Below are 25571 nucleotides of genomic sequence, written 5' to 3' on the forward strand. Positions count from 1 at the left end.
GACAATAATTACCTTGCTGCAGCCCCCAGAGTGTGAGCTCAGGACATCTGGCAAACAGCAACAGAGGCGTGCTTGTAGCCTCCCTTTTCTTACATATTTACACATATCTCAGTCTTTATCTTTACTTGGCTGTAGCATAATGGATATTTTTCATGGACAAAGCAGGCTTAATAGCTAAGAAATGCCTGTTTCTCAACAGGGCTTCAGAACAAACAGTAAGACGATTTTTGAGAAAGCAGCATCACTTCTGAGAGTACAGAGGATATGAAATGTGTATGGAATGATTCTCAGCTGGTAAAATGCCATGTGCACATTAAAATTAGTTCCATACAGAAGGGTAAATCCTGAATTCCTTTCTTGATGTTCTGCAGAGATTTGCCTCTTGCTGAGTTAGGTAGGAATACAGCCCAAGCAGAGACTTTGGCATTTGTCTCTTTCCTCCTTTCAGCTGTTATTTTTCTGATAGATTGAGAAGTTTCTGTAGCAGTAAAACAGAATAAATAGCATTGTCTTACAAGAGCTTTCTATCTACACCTTAGTATTTGGCTTTGGCAAACAGAGTGGGATTCCTAGATCATACACCACAGCACGCAGAGACAGCACTGATGGTGACACTGATCACTTCTCACAGCACACAGAGACAGCACTAGCAATAATACTGATCACTTCTCCAGCTCTGGAAAAAAAAAAATCCAGGTAAAACTGCCCATAAAACATCACCCTTTGGGTATAAAAAGGAAACAGCCAGCAAATCTTTGCCACAGAGGGAGCCAGAAAGTTACTCAACTACAGAATGAGTTGTAATAATCAGACATAATCCATAGAAGTCCGTGGTGAAGGTGTCAACTATTATGATGAGGGCTGTTGGAAAGACAACTAAAAAACAGAAGAGGTTGTCCTGGCTTTCATGATGAAAGTGCCAATTTAAGAAATGGACAAGGAAACCCTGAGCCTGGTAAGGGCAGAAGGTTCAGCATAAGTCTTTTGAACTCTTTGAACTTCCAAGTCTTGCAAAGAGACCACCAATTATGTAATTAAAATTCACCTCCCCCCACAGGAGAAACCCTGGAATAGCTAAAGACTTCAGAACTGGCCACACAGAGACTGAGTCAGGCACTGGGTCAGTTTGACCCAGATGGAACTGAGTAAGCCAGATGCATTCCTGACAAGCTACACTACATGGCACTGTATCATCCCGTGGCAATACACAATGCATCTGGAGCCACAGCTTCCTCTAGTGGAACCAATTAGTTGATCCACCAGGTCTGTGATGATTTATTTATAACAAACCATAAGAAAAAACAGATATAAAATATTTACACGTAAGCACCAGATTCTAAAATGAAATGCACGCGAAGCCTAAGCTCAAAGGATGCTCCCTGTGGAACAGAAAAGGGATCTGAATCAATAACTTGATATTTTTATTTGCATTTAGAGATCAGAGATATTTTTAAATGGACAGGCTGAGTTGAGTGCTTTGGCCTGAAGTGATCTATCTATGTGATACCCTGATCTTCCCCCCTGCCCTATGGAACACAGCACAATCACCATCATTAGCAGTGTCCTAAATGAAAGCAGAGATTCTCCTGTCATCTTAAATTATGTGCTGCTCTAGTATTTCCAGGGGAGAAGGAACATCTAATGTATTCCACAAATCAACAAGAATAGCATTTCTGTCTTTTGATTCCCTCAAAACCTTTTACAGTCTTTCCTTTGCATCTTGTGGTAAGAACAAGAATACTTTTCTACCTTCAAACTCATGGACATGTTCTCCAAAGAACATATCTAGCACTTCCTAAGTATTTATAAAAGAAGAAAGACCTTTGTGGTTGATAAAAGGCAGAGAAATTGTTTCTCAAAAGATACAGTAGTATTAAAGATAACTTCTTCAATTAATGAAACCAACAACATCTAACACTGATTGTTTCAGTGTTTTCTAACAAAATGAGACTTATGTTTCTTTTTGTGTGTGTGTTCATTTCCCTTTACAATCACTTTCGAACCCATTTTTGTCCAATTTGACAGAAACCTAAATTTTCTGGAGTTATGAGTTCCCTAAAATTTTCAGAAAAATAGTTAACCAGAAGCAGTTTTGTAAAGGAAAATAAAAGAGGCACAATAAGGGAGAAGGAAAAAGACTAAGGATTCTGACAGGAAAGCATGAGAGAACATGCGAAGGAGGACTTGATTTCTCACAGATCCTGACCAGGGCCTGGTGTAAGGAGAGGGTAGTAGAAAACTAGGTTTGCTGAGGACAGGAAGCCTTGGAGAGTCAGATGCATTCATTAACAGTTGGACTCAATTATCTTAGAGGTCTTTTCCAACCTTAATGATTCTATGATTCTATGGTTCTGATGCTCACAGAACAAGCAATATTTGATTTTATATTATAAATAAAATTCTAGGAGTATTTTCATTGAAATACTTGTCTTTTGAGGACATGCCAGCATTGCTAGCTTGGATTAGTGTCACCTGATGCAGATACAAATGTCTGACATAAGAAACCTGCTCGGACTCCTCATTTTCCTATTTTGGATCCACACTGGAGACAATACTATTAGGCTAATTCGAAGGAAATTTAAGATGTTAAATAGATTACATTGCCTTGAATTGATATAATGGTTGTCAGCTTGTCAAGAAATGAAACTATGGACTATGGGGTGAATGAGAGCCTCCCCCAGTGCAAAGCATGGTTCTTCCTTGGGAAAGCACAAGAATCACATTCTACAGACTCCACTAACCCCAAACATCAGCTAAACACAGGCTTCCTCCTTATTTACTTTTGGGTACAGATATACTCATTGTCTCAATATCCTCCTACATAGAAAAGCTATGGTACAGCACTTGAAAATACTCAAGTACCCTTAGATCACTGGAACCTGTCCTGGCAGAGTAGTGGTGAAGGCGCAGTGTCTCAGGTCTTTGTATCACTAGCAAATTATACTTTGTGGAGGTAGATTTGAATTGCAGCTTTATGTATATTTTTCTCCTTAGAGAAATCACTTCACATGTAATAGAATCTACATACAGCATTAATGTATTTTGTGTTAATTTGGTCTATTAAAAAGTCAACATTTGAGCTAAAGGTGGATAATTCTCCCTCTTTCATAATAAAAACCTGAGGCATATTAAAACTGAGTGACAAATTTAGGCTGTAATGTCAGTTCCAGACCCAATACCACAGTCCAAGAGTCCACACCACCAATTCAGATGTTAGTCTGCTGTTGTACTAAGAACAACGATTTTCCAAATATCTGTTATGAGTTGTGTTGGGTTGTTTCTCCCCACCAGGAATACTTCCCTGACCAAATGACATATCTGATATTACATTTGGTGCCTCTTTAAGTATTCTCCCAGCAAATGAATGCCTGCAATAGATTTCATCCCTCTTCAAATAACTGCAACTTGTGCTCTGAAACAACAGAAATTCCTCCCCAAACTTCTCTTAATACATTTCAAAATAATGCTAAGAGACAAGTCAACAGAAAAGAAATGACCACTGTAGCTTTGTAAAATCAGCCTCCAATTTTCTAATTCCAGCAATAAAAAGGCACCACAGCACATTCTTCAATTTCTATGTTTCTCCCAAGGTTTCTCACACAGTGAAAAGAGACCTGACTGTCACTAAGACCAAACCACCTCTTGTGTAAAAGCCTTTTCTAAGCTGTTAAACAATCCAGTGATGGACATCCTGGAATAATAAAGTAATGACAGATTAATGATATAAAAAAGATCATTAATCATCATATTAATAAAAGATAGGATAATGTGCTACAGCCACAAATCCTTGGCTAAATTTCATTGTGGGTAATTGCATCCCACTCACCAAGTGTTGCATGGCTGTCCTGGGTACTGAGAGAATTGTCACTGTGTCACAGCCCCAGAGGTAGGTGCATTTCTGCCTGTGTACCATGACAGATGGCTTCAAGTCCTCTGGGACACTTTGCATGTAACTCATGGAGCAGTACTGGAATTCAAAGGAACAGATATTCCTGTAATATCTGGGAAGAATATAAGCATCTCCATTTACTTCTAAGATAAATGTATTCAAGGCTGTTAAATTTCCCCAGAGATATTTAAAAAAAAATAAATTAATGTCATTGCTTCCATGATTTAAAAGGCATTTGCCATTGGGTGGATTTTTACTATTTGGTTTGTGGTTTTATTTAATCTATCTGCTAATATTAAAAACAAACTAGATTTTAGAGAGGAAGGGGAGGATGGAAGAAATAAATAAATCTTTCTGTAACATAACAGGAAAATTTCCAGCCGTGGAGTAGTCCTATGTAGTAACTGCAAATCATCTAGTGATTTGGGTTGTTTTCACAGTGAAATACACAATATCAATAGAACATAAAAATTAACTGCAATTCTAATGCTTTAGTAGCTTTTACCACTAGAGGGCTGAAGGAACAGCTTCAACAGGAGCTGGATTATCTGAAAATTAGTCATTGACATCAGAGTCAATAATAAGAATTTACATGCTTAAAAAGAAGATATTCCTTAATTAAAAAAAAAAAGTGCAGTTTTCAAGTAATTCTATGCTGTTTTGTTTGGTTTGGTTTTGTTTTTTAAATGACTCTCGTTGCCCTCTCAAAAAGCAATAGCAACTTGCAAATACTGGAGTCTGTAGCAAGTCTTCAGAGTATTCCATCATATGTGTTAGTGGAGAGATCCCTGAGCAAATTATCTCCAGTTCAGCTTAAAACTAGGAATCACCCTGAAAAATGAGTGTGCAACTTCTATACTCACCCACATTTCATTCCTTGTGCTTATCAGGCTGTTGGCAAAGCAATGTAATAACATTCAAGCAACTGGATAAGGGCATCTGGAAGAGTAGCCCAATTTACAAGCTCTAAGCTGCCATGTATCCCACTTAGCTGAAGTAGTGGAAAAGCTACACAACTCTGCTTGACAAAATCCATGGTCACAGTTTATATTGAATCTGTGGCCAACTTCCCTGCTAGGTTTTTCCACTTGTCCCCGTGATCTCAGCCCAAAGTTCCAAATTTCTGTTTCCAAAAAAGCACAAGCTGGTTGAGAGGAATCATCTGAATGTGTATGTCCTGCCCTGAGAGATGCATTCTTCAGCAGGTTTCAGTTGGAGCATGTTCTCTTGGGGACACAAAAGAAGAAGGATGAACAGTTTTTGGGTTGTTGTAGAGATACAGAGCCAAGAATTTGATCCAACAGTTCAACTTCTGCCATGTTTGTTTTATAACATATAAATTACTGATCTGGGCCACGGTTCAGGAAATTAAAATACCACTCAAGATGTGTCACAGGTCATGAGGAAGCAGCAAGACATTGTGTGAACTTCTAGCGTTGCAGCACATTACAGCTATTCCCTTCAACACCAGTGGGGAATGACACTTCTCAGGTGGACATAACAACCACACTTGGCACACAACCTGTCTGGAGATACGTGCACAGAAAAAAGCAAGGCCAGTTCACAAAACACATGTTTGGACACTGCTGGACAGACCTCCAAAAGGCAAAATAATCTATAAAATATTGTCAACCCAGTCTCATGTAGTTTTATTTGGGACTGAAGAATCTTTACAGGTTGGTGTGCAGAATTTGGCGTAGACAGATCTTTGACGTGTCTACACATGGACACTACATCTAAATCTTCAAATTGATGGATTGTGTGATTTTTCAGGAGACTTGTTGAGTTGTTGCTGTGAATCATCATGACTCTGGAGAATAAATCAAAAGCCAACTTAAGCTTTTCAAGAAGTGACCCTTGCAAACTCTCAGGGAGAATGGGGAAGCTCCTGGTTTAAAACAGTCTGTTTGTCACATATTTCTGCCTCTTAAGTCAAGGTATGGCATAAGGGTTTATTTCAGTAATTTTTATTATTGAATAATTTTTTCAGTAGTTTACTAAAAAAAAAAGAGTTTACAAAGCCATTGCTTCTTCCAGACAACCTTCTTCCTGGTGGCTTGGCAAGGACAATCATTATTTTGGCATTGCTGTGTGATTTTGAACTTTCATAGTCCCAAAAAAGGTAAAAGATTGCTTTGTTCTTAAGGTTACATCAAATTACTTTGGATTTAATGGACACCTACCATAAATAGGAGTGAGAATCAGATCACAATTTTTGTGGCATATTTATGCTATCCTCAGTCCCAAAAGACTGTGTTACAGACATGCATTTCATGGCATAACTAAGATTTTAAGCACGTATTTTTTTTTAATGAAGATGACTAAGAGCATTAAGAGCAGTATTTTGTCACCTTTGAGTAGACAGGGATAACAAAATGTCTTAGATTTTATATGTATGATTGTATGAGTTTAAAATAACATACAATTATTTTTTGAAATTGATCACAAAATATGTATTCATTTGTAAGTTCTGAATGCGTGACACTTGGGAAGGAGAAAATCCATTTTGCAGTCTATCAGCAGCAAAGGTAAGATCAAAAAAGGAATTTAAATAATTAGTTTTTTTAAACCACTGGTATGTATCATAGTGAAAATTTTAGACTGAGGTGTAGTTTTCTTCAGAAAGACTAAAACTTAGAGAAAAAGAAATTTCTATTGGTGTATTGACTTTGTAGTCCTTTAAAAAATGATAGTATATTTAGGCACTATTCTGAGGGTAATTGTGGAAGATTTTGAGATTAGATATTTAACAATAATAAAAAAGTTACCTAAGAACCACATGTGTAATTCTTCATCTCTGGAAGAGATTACTAGTTGAAATATCTCAATTAGAGATTTGTAAAAAGGAGCTATTTATAAAAATAAAAGGGCAAGTAAGGACTCAATCCTTAAGCCTTCAAATGAGCAAAAGGAAAAGAAAATATCATAAGGTGAAGAAAATGGTATTTAATTGCAAGATTTCAGGATGAAACAATAAGCTTTCTGCTCTGTGTGGAAAAAAAACAGAGTCATATGCAGCATCCTGCATCACACCATATCATCCCCCAGATATTGTTAGAGCCTTTTCAGAGCTGCATTTTTTACTGGGCAACTTTGGGCTGAATCTCCTCTTGAGCAGTGATTATCTGGGCTAGAATGTTCTGCATAACTTCCTATTTCCACTGACACCAGTGGAAAGAGCTCACAATGATTTCACTGAAGTTTGAATTAGTGCTTCCGTGAGTGAAGTCTGTCTGTGACAGGTATTTATTATAAAAATAATTATTGGTCATTTTAGTTACTGTTAGGTGTTGTTTCTTCTAGAAATGGTTCATTCTACCAACATTAAGTACTTAATATATTATGTTAAAAAAGCTTACAAGACTGTACATATTTTGTAATACTAATGAGATTCGCTCTCTACTGCTCTTATTAGTGCCTCATGTGAAACCAAAACAGCTGAGCTTGATCAGGGTGTGACTCAGTAATGTCTGGATAGAACATTTGATAGACATAGAATTTCTATTTCAGATAGCTACAGCAGCAGCTTAGTCACTGTAGGATTTTACTGTACCAGGGTTGTTTGCTCTTTTGCATATTTTATCCAATTAAGGACTAACTAATTCTCCTCTAGCAAGAGCCTACAGGAATGTCTCACCTGTCTCACCATTTTTGTGTGATGTGATATGATATATTATTTATCTTTCCCAAATCAATCACCATTTATTTCTTAAATGCCATTATTTTACTAATAATTATTGCTGCTACTTAGTGGCCATAGCATCAGTGCTGAGCTTTCTAAAAAAGAGGCCAGAGCTCCCTGCAGAGTGTGTTTAGATAAACAAGGCACCCTTGCCCTGCAGGCTTTACAGGCTCAAATTCCAGCTCAGAAAAGAGCTCAGTACCTTTCTGAAAGGCTTGAGTTACAGAATCCAATCCCATTTCATCCATCCCTGCAAAACAATGTTCTGTTCCTGCTGCCTCTCAGAAAAATCTATTAATATGGGTTTCCTTTGAGCATCTGCAATGGCACACTGGAGCCATGAAACACTGGGAAGACGGGCTTATATAACTGTGCAGCTTTTCTTCCGGGAAAAATCCCTTTCAGATTTGTGATGGTAGTGAAGATGCTGTAAACCACATTCAGTGCCTACCATGATTTATAAATCAGGTCTGTGATACGATGGTAATTAGCAACATTTCAATTACCTATTGTTTTAATTTATTTTCTATTTGTAGTTCTTTTACAACTTTGAAAGGAAACATTGAAATTCTACATGGATCAGTCATTAGGGGAATTTCAATATTAAAATAGTTGGTCTTGCATAGATGTGCTTTGACGCTGTAAAGCTTCATTAACCCTCCAGCAGAGGGCAACATGTGAAAAAAATATTTACGTAAATCCAAAGAGCAGTTGCTTTTAGGCTATTGCAGCTACAACACACCTTTTCATCAAGGAATTTTACTTTGAAAATACACCATTTACATTTAGTCACCAACTGGGCAAGTGAAGGATCTTAATGATTTTAGAAGGATTTGTTTAGAGCACAAGTTAGAATTTTTAAGTAACACAGGAACTTTAAGATTAACAGGAAACCTAAGAGAAATATAATGGTTACGACTTAAAAAGGAATACCACATTTTGAATCTTCAATTTGCTTTGATGCGATAAAAGATGGAAAATTACGTTCATTGCAGTGCTGTAAATACCACAAATCAAGGCTGAGCGTCACACTGGCCTACTCTGAGGCATGACAACAGAGGGCACGGAAGAGATGGAAAACATTAAATGCTTGAGAGAAAGCGGTCTTAACATGGATTCTTAACATGACACAAAGTAAGCTGTGCGGGTAAACATGGACATAGAGGATAAACACACCCCTGCAATAGGTGTTATCTGTTCTCAAGCGCTGCAGCAGCATTGTTTGCAGCTGTGCCCCGTTTCGCCGGGAAGCGGGACTGGCTGCTCCTTCCTCCCGCACCGGCAGCACCCGCGGGTCGGCGGCACCGCGCCGGGACGGAGCCCGAGGGCGCGGCCCCCGCGGCTGATGGGGAAGCCGCCCCGGGTGGAGGGCGAGGCCCCCGCGGGGCTGACGGCGAGGCCCCCCCGAGCTGAGGGCGCGGCCGGTCCGCGCTGAGGGTGCGGCGCTGGCCGCGGTGCTGAAGGGCCGATCGCCCCGGGAGTGGCAGCGGCAGCGCGGACACGCCGGGGCTCCGCGCCGCCCGTGGGCTTCTCCCGGCGGCTCTCGGGACTCGGCCCCGCGTGTGCCCGCGGCGGCTCCGCGCACCCCGCCCCCGCCAGCGCAGAGCCCGCACCGCCGCCGAGCGCTCCGCAGAGCCCCCGCTCCGTCCCCTCCCAGCCGGGCACGGCTCTGCCTCCGCCCGCCACCCCCGGACCCCGCGGGGCCGGGGAGACTCTGCGACCGCTCCCGGCGCCCCCGCGCTGCCTCCGGCGCGCTCCGGCTCCGCGCACACGGGCGCGCTCCCTCGCCCCCCCGGCTCCCCCCGCTCACACACGCGCGCACGCTGCCTCTCATTCCCTCTTCTCCCGTAGCCGCGCCGATAGCCGCCGAATGAGGGAGAAAAGTTGAGGGATTAAACCAATATGAAGCATCATTGCTCGTAGCGGTGCCCTACACAGAGCAGAGCAGAATCCAGCGAGCATCCCCGCAGGAATGGAGTCGGTAAAACAAAGGATTTTGACCCCTGGCAAGGAGGGATTGAAGAATTTTGCTGGTAAATCGCTTGGTCAACTCTACAGGTAAGACTGAGATCTCTTTAAGGACTCTACTTCCTAGAGAAAACTGGAAGTTTTTCTTAACTGCCCGCTGCTGAAGGAGGTCGAATGGTTTGGGGAGGTTAGGGTGGGAGCTGCTGAGATACTGCTGGATATAATCTAGATCCAGGAAACTAGTGCTGAAGCTGCTCAATATGGCACCCTCGTAACTTCTCTATCTGATTCGTAGATGGTGTCAGTAAATATGTAGCGAAAGATTACCCCATCTTTCTCCCACAAAAACAGGATCCCATCTTGAAATCACAATCAGGAGAGGGTAGCAACCTGTATTTTTCTTCTGTCTTAATTTTGCAATGCGGTCACAGGATCTTTCCCCCTGCACTTAACAAAGCTTAAAACAAAAACAATTCTGGTTTTGATTAATATTGTCTTTTGTGTAATTCGTCGTCAGAGGAAGATGGAGATATATAAATAATTGATATCTGAACGATTTTTTTCCTCCTGAAGCTGAAACATATAGAAGAACGTGTTTAATTATTTATCCATCTGCCTTGAGAAGCATCTGCTTGTCCTATAAGAGATACAGAACTGCAATTGCTAATCTCAAAAGCATCACTCCTGTATGTTTCTGTGTGTAAAGAACACTTCTACCGTCTTCGAGCCCTGTGCACCCAGATAACCAAGCCCAAATTCTTGCGTACCTAAGATGTGTATGCACTAAAGTTCACACAAGTGCTCCATCCAATCTGGCGACTTTGGTGACCTCCAGAACGTTTGAGAATAGTCTGCGAAATTCCAATATATTTTCAGTTGTACCATCTGCTAGAAATTACCCCGAAGTGTTGCTTTTTGTTTGTTTCTTTGGTGTTGCTTCTTTTCTTTTTTTTTTTTTTCCGAATTACAGTTGTAAGGTAACTGCGGATTTGTCTGCCCAGGGTAGGTCACGTAAAAGTCTTTTTTTCCATACCTATGCGGCAGTGCTGGGCACAGGCACAAGGCTGTTTCACAGCATGAGTCACAACTTCTGCTGCCATTTTAAGGAAAGGGGACATACCAATGAAGTGATAAAGACAAGATGAAGATTTCAATTTTCGCAGGAAGCGTACCATTAAGAAAAGCCAAACGCAAAATTAAAGTCATCAACAACACAACGAATTTCCTGCAGTTATTGGTCATGTTTAAGTCATTTTCAATGGGCGAAAAATAATAATAATTTTTTTAAAAAGGATAATCCAGAATAACTGCTGCAATATAATTAAGGAAATAAACCTCTTTTTTGTATTTTCGTCCTTAAAGAGTCCACAACATATAAATAAAACGGTTAGTTCTACTGCTTTTTATATAGTCACACGGTGAATAATTGAGAAACGGTGTTTGTATTTTCCAGCAAAACTCCGTTTCAATTCACACCTCTACTAACAAACGCGCTATTTGCTAATCTTTTTCAGTGCAGGGGAATTAAGTACTTTGTTTCCGATTCTTAGAATTAAAACACTTCTCTTGTCCCTTACACATTGATTTCCAGTTCTTCCCGAAGACAAGGCACCCATTCAGGGAGAAAACGCTTCTACATTATCCTTTATCCGCACGAACGAATTTTTAACATAAAACCACGGTGGTTTATTTTATTCACAACTTTAAAACATTTCTTAGTGCCGCGGTTTTTAAGCATGGAAATACTTCATCCAAAAAAAAAGGAAAAAACAGGAGAATTTCAGCTGAATAGCTTTTGGAGAAAATCCCTGTATTTCCCCCAAAACACGGGTAATCTTTTGAGCCTTATTCTGCTAATCGTTACTGCCCCATCAGCCGGATGAATTAACCTGAAAGAGATGCTCCTCCGAGGAGAATTTCTGACTTGAGAAAACACTCCTAGAGCAGAGGTGAGGGCAGCGGTAGGAGAGTCCAGAGTGTCGGGAAATGGTCGCATATTTTCTTCTTAAGACGATATAATTGGTTAGTTTTCCCGTCTTTAAAAAATCTCAGTGACTACAGAGGAAGATTTAGGGATTCAGCGTGGGACATTTGCTTGATAAACCTGATTTTTCTTAATACCGACACAGCGTTTTTAAAGCTTTTCCACCAAAAAAAGAAAAGTTCCAAATCACCTTTCATGGTATTTTTCTGTTGATTCGAAATAGCTACAAATAACTATTTCTCTTCAGATTCCTGCAGATTGTTTTCTAGGAGACAGGGTTTTCACGTAAAACCTGAAACCAAGCGAGTGGAGGCAGTGAGAGAGGGCTTAAAGCTGCTCTGGGTTGAACCTGCTAAGTGATCGCACGCTCGCAACGTGTAGCTGAGCAGCTGAGATCTTTGGGAAAGCCTTCTCCGGAGATGCCCGTTCTCTGAAGACGGTCATGTTTTCTTTCACTGCATGTGACAGCCATTTTGCAAATCTAAAATAAGTAGCAGTATCGCCCTCTCTTCCTTCTCCTCCTCCTTCCCCACCCCTCAACTCCCCCTCCCTTTCTGTCAACATTTCTTTTGTTCCCAGACCTTAAGCGAGATGCACACCAAGATCATCCCCCTTGGTGTTTCTAATACAGCAAGGAGGGAATAAAAACCTCCAAAAGACCGTCTCTGTTTCCACACTACGCGCCTTGGGCTGCCCAACATGGCGCCTCTGCAGTGGTTACAGATGATGTCTTCTTAGTGCGTCCTACATATTTAAGCAGAAGTCTTTAATGATAGATGAGCAATTCTCAGCTAGAGCTCCTCCCTGGGCTGCTGCGGCGGGGTGGCGGGGGGAGTTGGGGATGACTAATCGTGACTCCCACAGGTCATTGCTAAAGAACAGTTGAAGGTGAATGGAAAACAAGGAATAAATCCTCAAACCAACCCAAACCGAGCCAAAGGAGCGGGGGGAGCGGTCAGTTTAAGCCTTCCAGCTATCCGAAATGGTTGTGCCTTCAGGCGGCCAGGGCTTGATTTTCCCTTCTTGTGTCGGGCAGAGTCCTAGAGAAGAGGCAGAAGCCCGGGGACACCATCGAGCTGACGGAAGATGGGAAGCCCATGGAAGTGCACGAAAAGAAAGCCCCGCTGTGCGACTGTACCTGCTTCGGGCTGCCCCGGAGGTACATCATTGCCATCATGAGTGGACTGGGTTTCTGCATTTCCTTCGGAATCCGATGTAACTTGGGAGTGGCCATCGTGGATATGGTCAATAACAGCACCATACACCGAGGAGGAAAAATTATTAAAGAGGTGGGAACCCTTCCCTCGTTAATCCCATGTCCTCCCAGTACAACTCCCAGGTCACGCACCTCAGCGCAGGCGGGACGGGCTCCTGATGCTTTCACGGCATTTCTCGAGCCCCGACGCTCCCCGGTCCCGGGGCGAGCGGCCCCCTCGCCCTGCCCGGCCCGGCCACTGCCCTTCGTAGGACGGAAATCCCGTTCTTGAAGCAGAAACATTTTCTACCAATTATTTCTATTATTTCTTTTCGATTCCCAGCCCCAGTTTGCGGTGCTAATTTGCGGACACTTCACCCCCCACTTCTCCCTTTTCCACACAACCTTGAAAAACGCAAATATCTAGTAAAATAAAGGCAGGGGAAGGAGAGCGTCGAATAAGGAGCTGCCAGCGGGTGCCCCGCGCAGTAAAGGAGGCGGGAAGGCTTGGCAGGAAGGTTTGAAAACACCAGGGTGAATTTGCTCTGATAAAAGGCGTTAAACGATAAAAGCCGTTTTAAAGCGAGTTATAATGTGGAGAGGAAGAGGCGAACGATGAATAGAGATGAGTGTTGAATATACAAGTCGAGAGGCAAACCCCTCACGGCTTGCTCCCTGCACAGGCAAGAGGTAAGTGCGGGCAGGGATGGCGGGCCACGCCTCCGGCCCCCGGACCGCGCAGGGCTGTGTCTGGGAGCCGAGGGTCCCAGACACGGTCCCGGGTCTGCCCTGTCCGGGGGTCCGGCGGTCCCGGGTCCCCGGGTAGGGGGTCCCAGGTCCCCGGGGGTCTGAGCTCGGGGGTCCGGCGGTCCCGGGTCCCCGGGTAGGGGGTCCCAGGTCCCCGGGGGTCTGAGCTCGGGGGTCCGGCGGTCCCGCGTCCCCGGGTCTGCCCTGCCCGGGGGTCCCGCAGGAGGCCCGTGCCTCGGTCGAGCAGCTCAGAGCACACGGGGCTCCGGTCACTCAGGGAGACCTTGCCCCTCTCGTGTCCCTGGGAGGCACGGGCGGTGCTATTTCCATCGCTGTTATTGGTTTTGTTTTGCTGTTTATTCATCCGGCGGGAGGGCAGAGACCGGCGCCGACACCGGCATCAGAACCCCCTCAATTGCCCCGTGTGAAGCTGCTGCGGGTGAAAGCTCTAAAGTGGCACAATTACAACCTTCCTCTTCTCTTTATCTCCTTCTCTCCCGGTCCCTCGCATTGGAAGAAAGCGAAGTTTAATTGGGATCCCGAAACAGTTGGCATGATCCACGGCTCCTTTTTCTGGGGATACATAATCACCCAGATCCCCGGCGGGTACATCTCATCCCGGCTGGCAGCGAACAGGTAACAGCGCCTCAAAAAAGGAAGGACCGCCTGTACGCGACCCGCGAACGCGGCTGTGACGGTGCATTGCTCACCCTCCTCCGAACTACCCTCAGGTTTTGCGGGGGGGTATCCCATGCTGGTCTTCTTTTCCTTTAAACAGTCGCTTGGGAGGTTGTGGCAATGATACTCAAACAACACGTATTCAGAGACAAATTCAAAGATTCATTATTTCATTAAAGCTTGAGAGATTTTTTTTTTTTCCCTGTGACCGAACAGAAGAATTTTATGATTTTTTTTTAATGGAAAGGAAAACCATCAGCGGGAATTTTTCATTAGCGCACAAATGAATTTAGAATGGTCGAAAAACATGTTTCAATGAGACTTCCACAGTGAAAAGAAAGTGCAGATGGTCCAGGGACTTAAGGACTCGTTTCTATGGTGTCTGGCAATTTTTCAAGCACCCAGGGTGCGATTCTACCTGTTAATTAGATCCACTGAGTATTGGAGACACATGAGGCTTTCACATCCGCGCTTAATGCCACAGGGCTCATCGTTAGCAGGAGCAAAGGTCCTAGTGCCACTCTTCAAACCAGTACCGTACTAAGTGCAAATGGATCCTAAACTCAGCAATATATACCTTTAACTCCTCTCAGGAGTGGGTAACATCAAAGGCAGGGCTGGATGGCCAGAAAGGCTTTGCCTGTCGAACAAGCTGACTTGTGTGTGAAAGAGAGGGGAGCTACTGCAGAAATGCTCTCCTCAAGGTATATACCTTTTAGACAGACCTACACTAGAAATTATGAGTATTTACGAATGGAGAGATGTTCTGTAACTGAGAAGACACTAAAATCCCACACTTTAGGGCAGATAAATCAAAATATAACATTTTTTAATTTGAGGTATCCATGTCTCTGTTTACAAGTGCCGTCTTTCTGATAACGGTTTAGAAATGTAAAAGTTATTTGAAATAACAATTGACAGCCATTTAAAAGATTACCTTTTCTTCCTCTTTTGATCATTTTTGCATCTACACAGTCTGTAACTCCTCAGGATTAACTGGAGTATTGCTTCAGTAAAGGCTGCAGAATTTGACCCAGAGAATCAAAAAACATCAGTAAAGCCAATTGAACCAATTCAGATTTAAAGTGATGCAACTACAAATATTTGCAAGACAATGGCAAGGACATTGCCAAGAAAACTCAGTAGTAGAAACACACAAGCTGGCATATGTGAATGAAATCTTCCTCCTCTTCACAAACATTTACATTTATGGCAGCAAATGAGGACTAGTCCTAGTTAAGCTGCGTGTATTTTAGTTACTACTCCTGTGGAAGTACTTCGTACCTCAGGTGTATTGAGTCATTCCCAGAATATTAATCTCTCTGCCTGTGTATTCTACAGGGAGCCCAGGTATTCACCCTGGTCATCACACGGTGTGATGAAACCAGCCATTTTGGGAATATGTATAAGTGTTGATAAACTTGTGGGTACAAAAAGGTCCAGACAGTCAGATGGTATATTAAATATAAAGTAGCATCAGAGAGTGGCTCCCTATTCTGGAAATCAGTCACACTGAGAGGAATCTTAAGCCATGCAGGACTAGAAACACATCACAAGCTTCCAACATGTTGCTCTACTAAGGAAGTTGGTGTAACCCTTGGATATTTATTTTTCTTTATTTAGTGCAGTGAGTTTATTTAGGTCAATGACATAGGATTGCTGTGGTCAATTTGGACACATGTATATTAATATGAGTGTTGAAAAATTAGAGATTGATTTAGAGATCTTTAATTGCTTCAGAAAGGATAGTGTAAAATGATGCTTAGTGAAAGAAATAGGAAGAACTATGTATTTAGGATATTAGTATATAAAAAAGATTACTAGGAGGCAATCTGATTACTAAGTATGCACAGAATTCCACTGAAAAAAAATTGCTGGGTGTAAGTGTATGCTTTAGTCCTCTGGAAAGCTATAACAAGAATCAGCACAAAAGCTTAAATATTAACAATACTGACTATCTACCACTGGTCCAACCAGAGAAATGATGGTAGATTCTTTTTCACTGGGTTTTAAATTCCTATATTGGAAGTTATATTTTAGCTATTGTGAAATATTCACAGTAGAGGGATAACTGAACAAAATATAAGCCATAATCAAGTGTTAAGGGTTAATACCATAGTGAATTTCAGGGTAGGTGGCCCTATAAGTTAACACATTTTGTTTTTAAGCTAGAAATATAATAGTTTTATTCAAATTATTAATCCCTTTTCCACATTCATGCTACTGCAGCTGTCTCTGAATAAACTTCCTGCTGTGCTGTCACACACATATGGAAAGGTGTGAAACTGTACTGGTTTTTACCACCTTGTCCCAAGATAATTTAAATGTCATTATATTTTAAACTTCTGATACACTCTTTAAACATTCTTTGTGTTGGAAACCTATAACAAAGCCCTTTCCCTACCAAAAACATTACCAAGGTGCTGTGGCAGTATTTCCTCACCGATGTCCTAAGTGAACAGTTTAAATATTTACTGTAAATCAGGAAAAATTCTTTGAAATTAATAGGGTATTTTTAGATTACACAACAGGAAATTAATTCACAGTTTTGCAGTTAAATATTTAAAATAGAAATGCAGGTTTTGACTGTATGTGCCAAGCACTGTTTCAAAAATAGGTCTGCAATAATCAGAGACTTTTTTTTTATAAAACAAAGCTGAGTGACCATTTTAGCTCATCTGTGTATACTCAAACATTAGAACTTTCTTACACAAAGAAACACAAAGGGCAGAACAGAGTGACAATTTTTAAAATATTAAAGCCACCTTACAATTCTAGGGTAATATTTCCTATTTCTGTGAAACCTCAAATCCTGACACTATTCACATTAAAAATTGGAACTACATAACGATATTACATTTCTCTACATTTCTCTTTGTCATTGTCATTCTAATCTGAATGAAAATATACAAATCAACCTTTCACTTCAAATCAATCTTTGTTTTTTGAGTGCCATTCTTCTTGTTATTAAGGGCTAAATCCTTCTTCCCAGCAAGTAATCCAATAGGATTATTTGCATGAATAAACTGAATGATATTTCAGACAACTGTCTGTTGGTGCATCTTGTCTCAGAGTCCCACAGATTTTCACTGAAACTCAGTGAAATCAGAACACTTCTCTGTAATTCAGCCTTAATGACAACAAGCATAGAGATGTAAGGTAAAGGACTGGGTTAGAAATACAAGTAGAAAGATTTCCTACAAGTTTACATCTTTATGTTTTTCTGTTTTCAAAGGAGAAATTGTTCCATTCCTTTAGCAGGAAGACACACTGTGAGTTTTCTGATTTGCAAACAATTATTAATTCACAGAACGAGCAGGGGATCTGTGGATGTTTAGACAAGAGCCAACTTCTGAACTTCTGAGAACATGAGCTGACCTTGCACTGAGGGAGAAGCCCCTGAGGTTGCACTTTGCCATCCACACCTTTCATGTTCAATTCAAAATCCTGCAGGTTGAACTGGGCTCTGATCCCAGGCACTGGTGCTGGGCTCGTCTGTCTCCAGGCAAAGAAGCCAGTATTGCACAAAAAACCCCAAGATGATTTTGTCACCCTACTGCATTGCAGGTTCTTTGAAGTACCAGTCACTACAAGAGGGGGACTGGAGGAGCTGGTGGCTGGTACTGCTGCTCCCTCTGCCATATGGCTCAGGCTCCTTCCATTTTTCTGTCACGAATGATGAAGCTGTTTTCACAATTTAATGATGCAACAAGGGATTTAGATGGGGGTTTTGGCTGATAAAAGGGGGCCTCAGATGTGTGACAAAAATTAATAATGTACCCAAGCCCTTATTAAACTAGATTAGGCGGCGGGAGGTCGACTTTTACATATTAATGCTTCATGAAGGGCTTATAATAGGATTTAGTATGAAGAGCACAGAGACACATCCCCCTCCTCCCTTATACACATATGAATGAAAATAACCTGTTTTATCACGATTTAAAAAAGCCAAATAAAGCTGTTATACTACAGCTTCTGGCCACAGACTATTACTAAATAGGATTGGGTTTAGGTGATTCTATCATGAAGCACGTTCACCCTAAGACAGTGTTTGGGAATAAGTGTTCCTCTCCAACGGCAAAGGTAGATTATTCTCTCTGTTTTGTTGGGCAGCTGAGTTCGTCTACCACTCTAATATTCATGGCATAATCCCAGCTTTGTTAGCCCTATGCCATGTCATGCAGATTAAGGGCCCAAATCAGAAAAAACCCACTACATTCTGTCAATCATTTATGAAGCCGAAAATTGTCAGGGCCAGCATTTCACAGGAATATGTTTACAGTAGAGGGGTCAACAGGGTCATCAGGAAACTAACCTGTACTAGATAAAAGTCAGAATGATTATGTATGTCACTGAATAGCTAAGGAGTGTCTCCCCATACTGGGTTCATTTCCAGTCCATTAATACAGAAACATAAACAAAAGCTATCTTAAGAAGGGTTATCAGTGTGATTGCAGATTGAAAAGACAACTAGACTAAGACAAATAGGAGTATTTAGGTTACAAAGGACATGACCAACTGACATGATAGGTGTATAATTTAAAAAAATATCAGTATAGGTAATGTAAATATTCAAAATGAGTGGCAAGTCACAGTTTGTAGGTGAGCATGGAGAACAGCTGAAAAAATTAAAAAAAAGTCAACTGTATTACTGAGCAAAAATAATCTTTCCAGAGTCAGTAAGAGCACTGTTTGTTTATATTGACATAAACTGGGAGCAAGTAAGCCATCATTAATGGTGTTTAATTTTTATCTTCAAAGGCACCTGAGGCATTATAGGGGAAAATACTATTTTCTCTGTTACTGAGAAGCAGCTGTATAACTACATTGACAAACACGGAATTTTGCAACTACTTGAATAAAGAATGGCAGTAATCCTCAAGATACTAAATGCAGAGAACTAGATTTATTATGACTAATTATTTCAGGACTAAATATAAAAAAATTCAGAATTTGGCCCTGCTTGTTCAGATATAACTGCAAGAGTAGTGTTATGTCTGAAATTTGGACTTATTTTTGCATTCTATCCTCCAGTGATCCAAATGCCTTAAATCAATATCTGTAGAAAATTTGCTACACAGTTAACATAAAATTACACCAGATGCTTTCATAGAATCCTATACTGGTCTGGTTTGGAAGAGACCTTAAAGATCATCTAGTTCCAACCCCACTGCCATGACACTCCTCTGAGAACAAGCTGATAAAGAAACTTATTATTTATTGGGATTATATCATCCAGATATCTCAATGCTGCCAAACGTCTTTGCTCCCAGTTCTCTCCTACTCCTGAGCTTCCAGGAATCCTTCCTGCATGAGCAGTGATATCTAAAAAAAACCCGTCTCTGAAACAAAACCCACGTGTGCTTCTGACATGATTAATTACAGGCACTGTATCCAACAGGTATCCTTAATCACCTCCTCCTGCCTCCATACTTCACCCCAAAGCAATTTGTTCACTGGATTTATTGCAGCAAAATGCTGTTCAGGTTGGTTGCATAAAACCAGTAATGCCACTGTCACTTTGCTCTGAAGGAATCTGCCTTTGCTCTGAGCAGTCCTGATACAATCAGTGGTAATATGTGGCCCATATGTCATAAAACACTCTAAAAAAGCAGTACAGCTGCAGCTTTTGAGTCCAACACATAGCAGTTATCCTCCCAAACAGCTCCACAAAACATTTTAAAATTAAAACCACAGATGATTCCTCTGATAAGTGTATTATATATCTCTAAATCAACAGAGACGGTGGAATCACATTGAAGCCCTGGATGTTGGTAAGGTAATTTGAATGAGACAGTCTTGGTTTGAAACATTATCTCGCAGATTACATATTTAAAGAGCAAGCTGTCCCAGAGCTAATGAGCTAGAAGGAATGAGTCAGAGCTTTATCTAGACATATATGGATATAATGAGTTGTAAAATGAAACCGCAGGTTTGAGAGATTCCCCAGCTGAATTCAAACAGGAAAGAGGGAGGACTGGCAGAGTGAGCTAATGAATGAAGAAAAAAAAAAGCAGACAAGGTGAAGAGGCCCTGGGTTGCTTAATGATGCAAAAGAAAGAAGTTAGGATTGCTGTTGGGGTAAACTGCAGAGATTAAAACCCTTAAAATAAAACATGGGTGGAAGACATACATGGGATATATGAAGTGAAAAGCTGGAAAGGCAAAACTGCTGCTAAGTAGGGCAAATGCTTATTACTTCTGAGATGGAACTTGATCTGCTCATGAAAGGATGATGTAATGCACTTGCTGGTAAGAGCAACAATCTGAATTTAATGACCCGGGAGTCTTTTGCATTCAGCATCATTTACAATGATATTGATATCCAGCAGTGCCCAAGGTCTTCATGGAATACACATTGACACACCAAAAACAGGGATGTGAACAAGCAATGGAAGGTGCAGCCTAAAAATTGTTTGGGGTCCTGATATGAATCAGTGGTGTTAGTGGGGTTCAAAGGGGGCAGAAAGCTCAAGGGACTTGGAGTTACTGATACACATTGAATTAGCCTCTGCTTGGAATTTCACACTGGTGCTTGAGCCAGACCTTGCATGGTCTGTTTTGCTAAAAGACTCAGGAATATTTGGGATTTATTTATCTTCAAACCTGGCAGATCGAATCACAGCAAGTTCAGGTTGTTAAAATGTTTTCTCTATCAAAATCTTAGAAGGCCCTCATCACACCTGGTGTGTAAGAAGGGAACACACCTGTTTGTAAGAAGGGAATTGTTAACCGGCAGCTAAACCTCTGAAATTTCTATACATCCAAAGAGAAAACTAAGTTAAAAACTTGATCACAAACTGTCCCTGCTGGGAACTTTTGCTGAAGAAAGGATTCTGAAAAGCTGCTGTATGACCACAGACATCCCAACTTGCTCTTGTCCTGTTTCTCCCTAGACATTATGTCTTACTGGAAAAAATAAACATTTAATCCAGCATTGAGCCTTGCAGCTCTCAGACAAGGAATTCTTCAGGTTGTATAAAAATATGTCATAATCAATTCTATGTTGTGTTGCTGGCCCTTTGCAGGAGCAGGTGTGTCAGAGATGAAAGACAGTAGGTAAAGATAATAAATTTTAGAAATCTTGGGCTGACAGAATGGTCTAAAAAGTCACATTATGCAATACATGTTCAGCTGCTCAGAGCTGCTGCTGCATTAGGACTCTTCCAAGCAAGCACTGTTCAGGAAAGAACATTGAAGGAGAGTCAAAACCTAGTTTAATTTTTTTATATATGTTTGATAAAATAAGTCTTTGTTCAACATATTTTATGTGGTTGCTGTAAGGAAAAGGAGTGGCAAACCATCCCACCAACTGGAATCCAAATAAATTTAATTTTTTTTATAATGACAGAATTTTTTCTGTCCTCAAACTAAGTTGGGAAAACATCACAAGAAAACTCATGTTTTCACTCCTCTTTGGTTTCCACCCTTACCTAACAGACTGTTATCTAAGATTAGGAAAAATGTTTTATCACTGCTTAAAAATAAAATACCTGTTCAATACATAATCTTTATCCAATGAAAATAATGTTCTCTAGAATATTATCAGTATTACTGTAAAATTGTCAAACCCAGAGGTTCTATATCTCAGAAAAGAACGTGAGCTACGTTTTCCATAGGTTCCTCTTTACAGTCAGAATAAACTCCCTTATAATATTTTGATTTAATTTACTGTATGGTGTGAAATGCTTTCAAACACCCACACCCACTATGATTTCCTAGAAAAATAGCAAAAAAATCAAACTTTCCTATTCAGTAAATAGATCTTCCATGAATTGATGATCAGTGGCATTTTGGAGGTAAAAACTGTCCAGTTAGAGTTCTGAATGAATTTTCTATGCAAGGCATTGAATATTTTCTATGCCTTCATATTTCTTAATGTCAATCCATTACAATATATGCAATATTGTAGCTGTCAGTGACCAGGACTCATTATTCTTTAATTATTGTGGATTTTAATTAAATGGCATTCGTAATTCACTGATACAGCATCTTAAAACCTCAGCATTTTCTTTTTTAAACGAGTATTAAAAAATCCTATTTTGAACATAGAGAGTTACTTGCTAATTTTAATTTTATTTTTATTACAGGACGAAGTTAGTTAAGGTATTTAGAAAAACCATGTTTTTTGGTATCCATAACAGTTTAATTTTCTCAAGGTGGGATCACTCATTCAGGGAACAGAGACATAGATAATCGCGGAATTTGTTAATTATATTAAAAATTCACATAAATACACAGGTGATCCCTTGCTTTCAGACATCCTCTCTGTAACTCAATATGTCACCCATCTGGCACTGGGTGTCTGACCTGTATCTGTGCTCCCACTGTGCTCAGCTCACTTTTTGAGCTGCCCCTGCTTCCAGCTGGGTGATAATCTCTGTAATACACCCCGTGCAGAATGTTCATGTCACGTGCATTGCCTGGCAAAGGTAGATGGGAACGGTGCTGCTGCACAGATGTAGAGATTAGAGATCCAGAGATGAAAAATAAATACATTCCTTTCTCTTTACTTTTTCCCCAAAGAGAAAAATGAGTCAGTTGGCTTGAAACCCAAACAGATTAATTCCCCCTGCAACCTCATTCCATTTTAAACATTTTTCCTGAATTTTCAGAGTAATTTTCTTCCTCTGCTCCCATCCCAAGCTTCTCATAGTCAAATATGATTTTGCTGTCATTACTACTTGTACTACAGGAGGACTAAGTCACAGTTCATGACCTTGATGTAAGGTCAATATCAGTAAAACAGTGAAGATCAGTGTTAGATTCTGCCTTTTGGGACTGAGTCTGCTGAGTCTAGAAATAGAAATAGATAAGTAAAGCATAATTCTTTTTTTCAGGACTGCTTCTGGTCACTTAGGAGGATCTGACAGGATTTATCCTCCCCCCCCCCCCCCTTGGCATACTACTACTGTGTTTATTGATTTGTCTTCTTCTGTATATGGTTATTTTCTTCTAGATATAGTTGCACAGCTGCTGATTTTGGGTCAGAAAGGAATTTTCCCCCAAGACTAGGGGTCCTGAAGGCATGTCAGGGCATTTTAATTCCATCCTAATGCCAGGGCCAAGAGTGATGGCAGTGTCATTGGCCTCTCCTGCTTGGTCTCCGTGATATACTGTAATTTCTCCAGAGTTTACCTTCTGTCTTTTAAAGTTCTTAATTTTTGCCATGGTATTAGAATATGTTCTGTGGGGGTTGGAGTGTGCCCAGCATGAAACAGTTACAATGCATACAATAAATACCACTCTGGAACCCCACAGGCTGTGAATTTGGCATGAAAACATAAGGATCTTCAAGAAAAACAGGCTTTTCAGCCCATTTGTTGGAGTTAACATTGTAGCAAAGTTGTGCAAAAAAGAATTGTTTGAGAGGTAGAAATTGAACATAGGGGATCATAAAATCAGTAGCTTAATAAACAGAACAAAAATCTAAGCACAAAAAAAAAGAATTATGCAATTTGAGGGTTTGATGTGCAGGTCAGTTAAATGCTTCAGAAATGCCTTAGGAACAATCAGAATGTTCCATTTCCCAATTAAATATATTCAAATACATGCTGCATTCAAATATTAAATATTTTGACTGACTGGAGCTCAAAATCATTCTTATTTGATCTAAATTGTAATAAATACTGTTGGCTGAGATATTTAAAGCTATTAAATATAAAATAAATATTTTGTATAAACAGTAAGTTTATACAAAAACCAGCACTATATCAGAATATTCTGTTAGGTAGAATTTAGTATTTATGGAGGTGATATAAATATAACAAGATAAAAGTGCACAAAGGAGAAATATTGATGATGCTTGTGAATGTGCGTTGAGGGATGCAAAGCAAATGTAGGAAGATTTACTTGCTCTTGATTAAGAGTTATAGAGGAAATGAACTCACTAAAATAGCTGTGCACTAAGTACATGGTACCACTTTTAATATGTATTGAAGAAAAAGGATAAAAAAGCCATTGCTTGGAAGAATCATAATTTAACTTGAATTTATTCTACCTTTAAATACTTAGATTTTTATTTTTTTTTTGGTGGGAGGTTTGGAGAAATATTTCTATTTTTGAAAAGGATGTTTTCTATAAAGCATAGTTCAGAGAACTGACTCACAAGTGACACTGTGGAATTATTTCATCCTCTGTTCCCTGATTTAACTAAATATTCACTGGTACTTGTATGTCTAAATACAGGCAAGAGTTTAATCTGGAAGAAACATGTCTCTGATCGTTCCTTCAATGACATCTTCCTTTCTCTTCTAGAAGGAATAGACTCAAGGAAACAGCTTCTCTTTAGTGAACATGAGAAGAGAGGCAAATCTAGGAAATGTAGCTTTCAGTTGTGGCAAACAGAAGCTGATTTCAGACACAGAATTAACAAACTAGAGTAAATTTCCCTGAAGAAACAGTTCCCTACCGTAACAGTTTTGTAAATCTCATCCTTATCTAGAGACAGAATTTTTTAATGTTCTATCTTAGCGTGATTTTGATTACCAATGGAATAAATTCCATTGACAAATCAATAGAATGTTGATTTAGAATGGTTGCACTGATTCACTTGCTAAGAGTCTGCTCCAGCAAGTCTGTGCACAATCAAAAAATTTAAAAACATATCACTGCATTAGGCATTTAGTTAAACAGCTATTCAGAAAATAAAGGAAGGGCTAAAAACCAAACAGTCCTTTCTTCCCCCTCACAAGCAAATAGGGATTTTCTTGATGAACCTTTAGAACAGTTACTGACCACGGAGCTTCAAAAACTGCTAACGGGAAGATCTAACTTTTTAAAAAGGATTTGTAAAAATCACAAGCAAAACTCCTATACATCCCAAACTCTTCTCATTAATAAAGAAAGAAAAAAATCAAATGAAATCCAAGACACCACTGGGGTTTATGTGAGCATAAAGGTATTATTTTAGGAGGTATTAGATTGTAGGGAAATGAACTGAATGTACTTTTGGAGTAGAAACATACACAAAAAAAATAAGGAGTAGAGACAGAACTCAGGTCAAAATAGTCCCCACAGTGCAACACAAACATGTGCTTCAGTCAGTCCCAGCGAGTGCATTGGACATGCTGACAAAGCAAAGCCCAAAATGTGCTGCACAGGCAGTTACATGTTGTTAACTTGAGATGGAGATCACGGGGAACACAACGAGGAGACCAGATTTGGAGCTATTTAACAAAGCTCCCTTATCACGCTCTTTAATATCTGTCAAAGAGAAGTGGCGCACACTCGGTTTGCTGTTTACAGATTTGCTTCAGGCTGCAATTCTAAATACAGAATGTGGAACAGAATGTCTTTGAGGAGAGTTTTCACCCTGCTGCTTTAGCCCAAGCATCCTGCATCTTTGGCCTGCTTCTCTCCAACTTATGGCACTGTGCCAATTTCTGAAGAACACATGCTAAGGTTAAAGGTTTCTGTCAGATCAGCA

General features: G+C 40.4%; 1 protein-coding gene across 1 annotated transcript in view; it reads left to right on the plus strand.

Annotated features, from left to right (window-relative positions):
- Positions 1-9370: 9370 nt before the first annotated feature.
- The window catches only part of SLC17A6 (solute carrier family 17 member 6), a 27500-nt gene continuing 11299 nt past the window's right edge, over positions 9371-25571 (plus strand). Inside the window, exons 1-4 of the mRNA XM_064659763.1 lie at positions 9371-9629; positions 12560-12812; positions 13983-14101; positions 17711-17763. Of these exons, the coding sequence (XP_064515833.1) occupies positions 9544-9629; positions 12560-12812; positions 13983-14101; positions 17711-17763 (511 nt within the window). The 5' untranslated portion in view covers positions 9371-9543. The remainder of the gene's footprint in view (positions 9630-12559; positions 12813-13982; positions 14102-17710; positions 17764-25571) is intronic.

The sequence above is a fragment of the Pseudopipra pipra genome, chromosome 6 (assembly GCF_036250125.1).
Source record: "Pseudopipra pipra isolate bDixPip1 chromosome 6, bDixPip1.hap1, whole genome shotgun sequence".
NCBI lineage: Eukaryota > Metazoa > Chordata > Aves > Passeriformes > Pipridae > Pseudopipra > Pseudopipra pipra.